The sequence below is a fragment of the Buceros rhinoceros genome, unplaced genomic scaffold, assembly GCF_000710305.1.
Source record: "Buceros rhinoceros silvestris isolate BGI_N320 unplaced genomic scaffold, ASM71030v1 scaffold25057, whole genome shotgun sequence".
NCBI classification, from domain to species: domain Eukaryota; kingdom Metazoa; phylum Chordata; class Aves; order Bucerotiformes; family Bucerotidae; genus Buceros; species Buceros rhinoceros.
Genome location: NW_010423116.1, coordinates 1,392 through 2,752, shown reverse-complemented (window position 1 = coordinate 2,752; position 1,361 = coordinate 1,392). Strand labels below are relative to the sequence as shown.

At 60.6% G+C, this 1,361-nt stretch overlaps 1 protein-coding gene across 1 annotated transcript; it reads right to left on the bottom strand.

The window, feature by feature from the left end:
- Positions 1–288: 288 nt before the first annotated feature.
- Positions 289–1,355, bottom strand: LOC104497118 (beta-crystallin A3). The gene is made up of 3 exons (XM_010140332.1): positions 1,249–1,355; positions 733–875; positions 289–613 (listed from the first exon to the last, which is right to left on the bottom strand). The coding sequence occupies exons 1-3, from the start codon at positions 1,273–1,275 to the stop codon at positions 466–468; spliced, it is 318 nt and encodes a 105-aa protein (XP_010138634.1). The 5' UTR covers positions 1,276–1,355; the 3' UTR covers positions 289–465.
- Positions 1,356–1,361: the final 6 nt, after the last annotated feature.

Genomic DNA, 1,361 nt, shown 5'->3' with positions numbered 1-1,361 from the left:
TGGGCCACGAGCGGCATAGGTGGCTGCATGTGCGGGGGTGCTCGCAGGACAGGAGCACAACGTCCTTTGCCTTGGCAGGGGACAGGGAGGGCAGGGAGGGAGGGAAGGCACCAAGGTTTGGCCACTGTGTTCGTGTGTGCGAGATAATCGGGATGATCTTGCCTTGATGTTACCCCCCTGGGGCTTCAGTCCTGCTTAAAATGGGCAGGGAAGAGTCTGATCCCGGCCACGGGGATGGGGATGGCGCTTCAATCCCAGACACACAACAGCAAAGACCCAGGCTGGTTTATCTTTTTCTTTCAGTCACATTTATTGGCAATTTGTGGCGGTTGGTACCGTTGGGGAGTGTTGTTCCATAAGCAGTCGCAGTACAAGAAGGGGTGGTTATTCAGGAGGGGAGTATTAGCACCAAAGGGAGCCGGTGAGCTTTAGAGACCTTGCAGAGCTGTCCTGGAAAGGGGGGAGCTACTGCTGGACACGCCTGATGGACTGGATCTGGGAGGTCTGGGCGTGTGAACCCCACTCTCTCCAGTGCTTGTAGTCTCCTCCGTGGTGGTCGGCCTCCAGGACGTACTGGTAGCCGCGGTACCCGGGATACTGGTAGCAAACCCAACTGGAAGAAAGGAGCAAGAGGTAAGTTAGGGGGTTACGGGGTCCCTCCGCTCTGCTCTGGTGGCCCAGCGATGGCAGCGGGTTGTCCTTGCTGCCCGTGGCTCTCTGCCCATCACTTACGCGCCGCACTGGATCTTCATGGAACCCACTTCGTTGTTGGCCCAGCCCATGGCCTGCAGCGAGGGGTAGTCGTCGCTGATCTCCCACTGGCGGCCGATGAAGTTCTCTTTCTCAAAGACCGTGATCTTGGATTCCTTGTGATTCTGGCGGGGAAGAGCAGGGGGTGAGGGGGAGGTGGCACTCCTCTCCGGCGCGGACAGGGACAGTGGGGCAGGGTCCCTCCCTACGCATTGCTCAGAGGGTTTCCTGGAGTGGGAGTGCAGACCCTGGGCTGGTGTTCCCAAAGCCCGGAGGATGGGGGTGCTTGGCAGGGGGCTTAAAAGTTCTAGAGAACAGGAGGGAGGGAGCAAATCCTGCTGGGTGTGGTGGGGGAAGAGCTGAGCTCACCGCGAGGAGCCCCCGCCACCCGCAGAGCCCCTGGCAGAGCTGTGCTCGCCCTCCCTGACCTCGCTGCCTTGGCCTGGTGCTATTGCCCAGGACGTTTTGATGGGACCAGAGCCGTGACAGGACACTCACAGCGGAGCAGACGGGGCGGAAGGACATCAGGCGCTCGATGTGGTAGGCATTGCTGCCGCTCCAGGCGTCCCAGCGCGGGTACTCTCCCCTCTCCAGGATGAACTGCTGCCCGC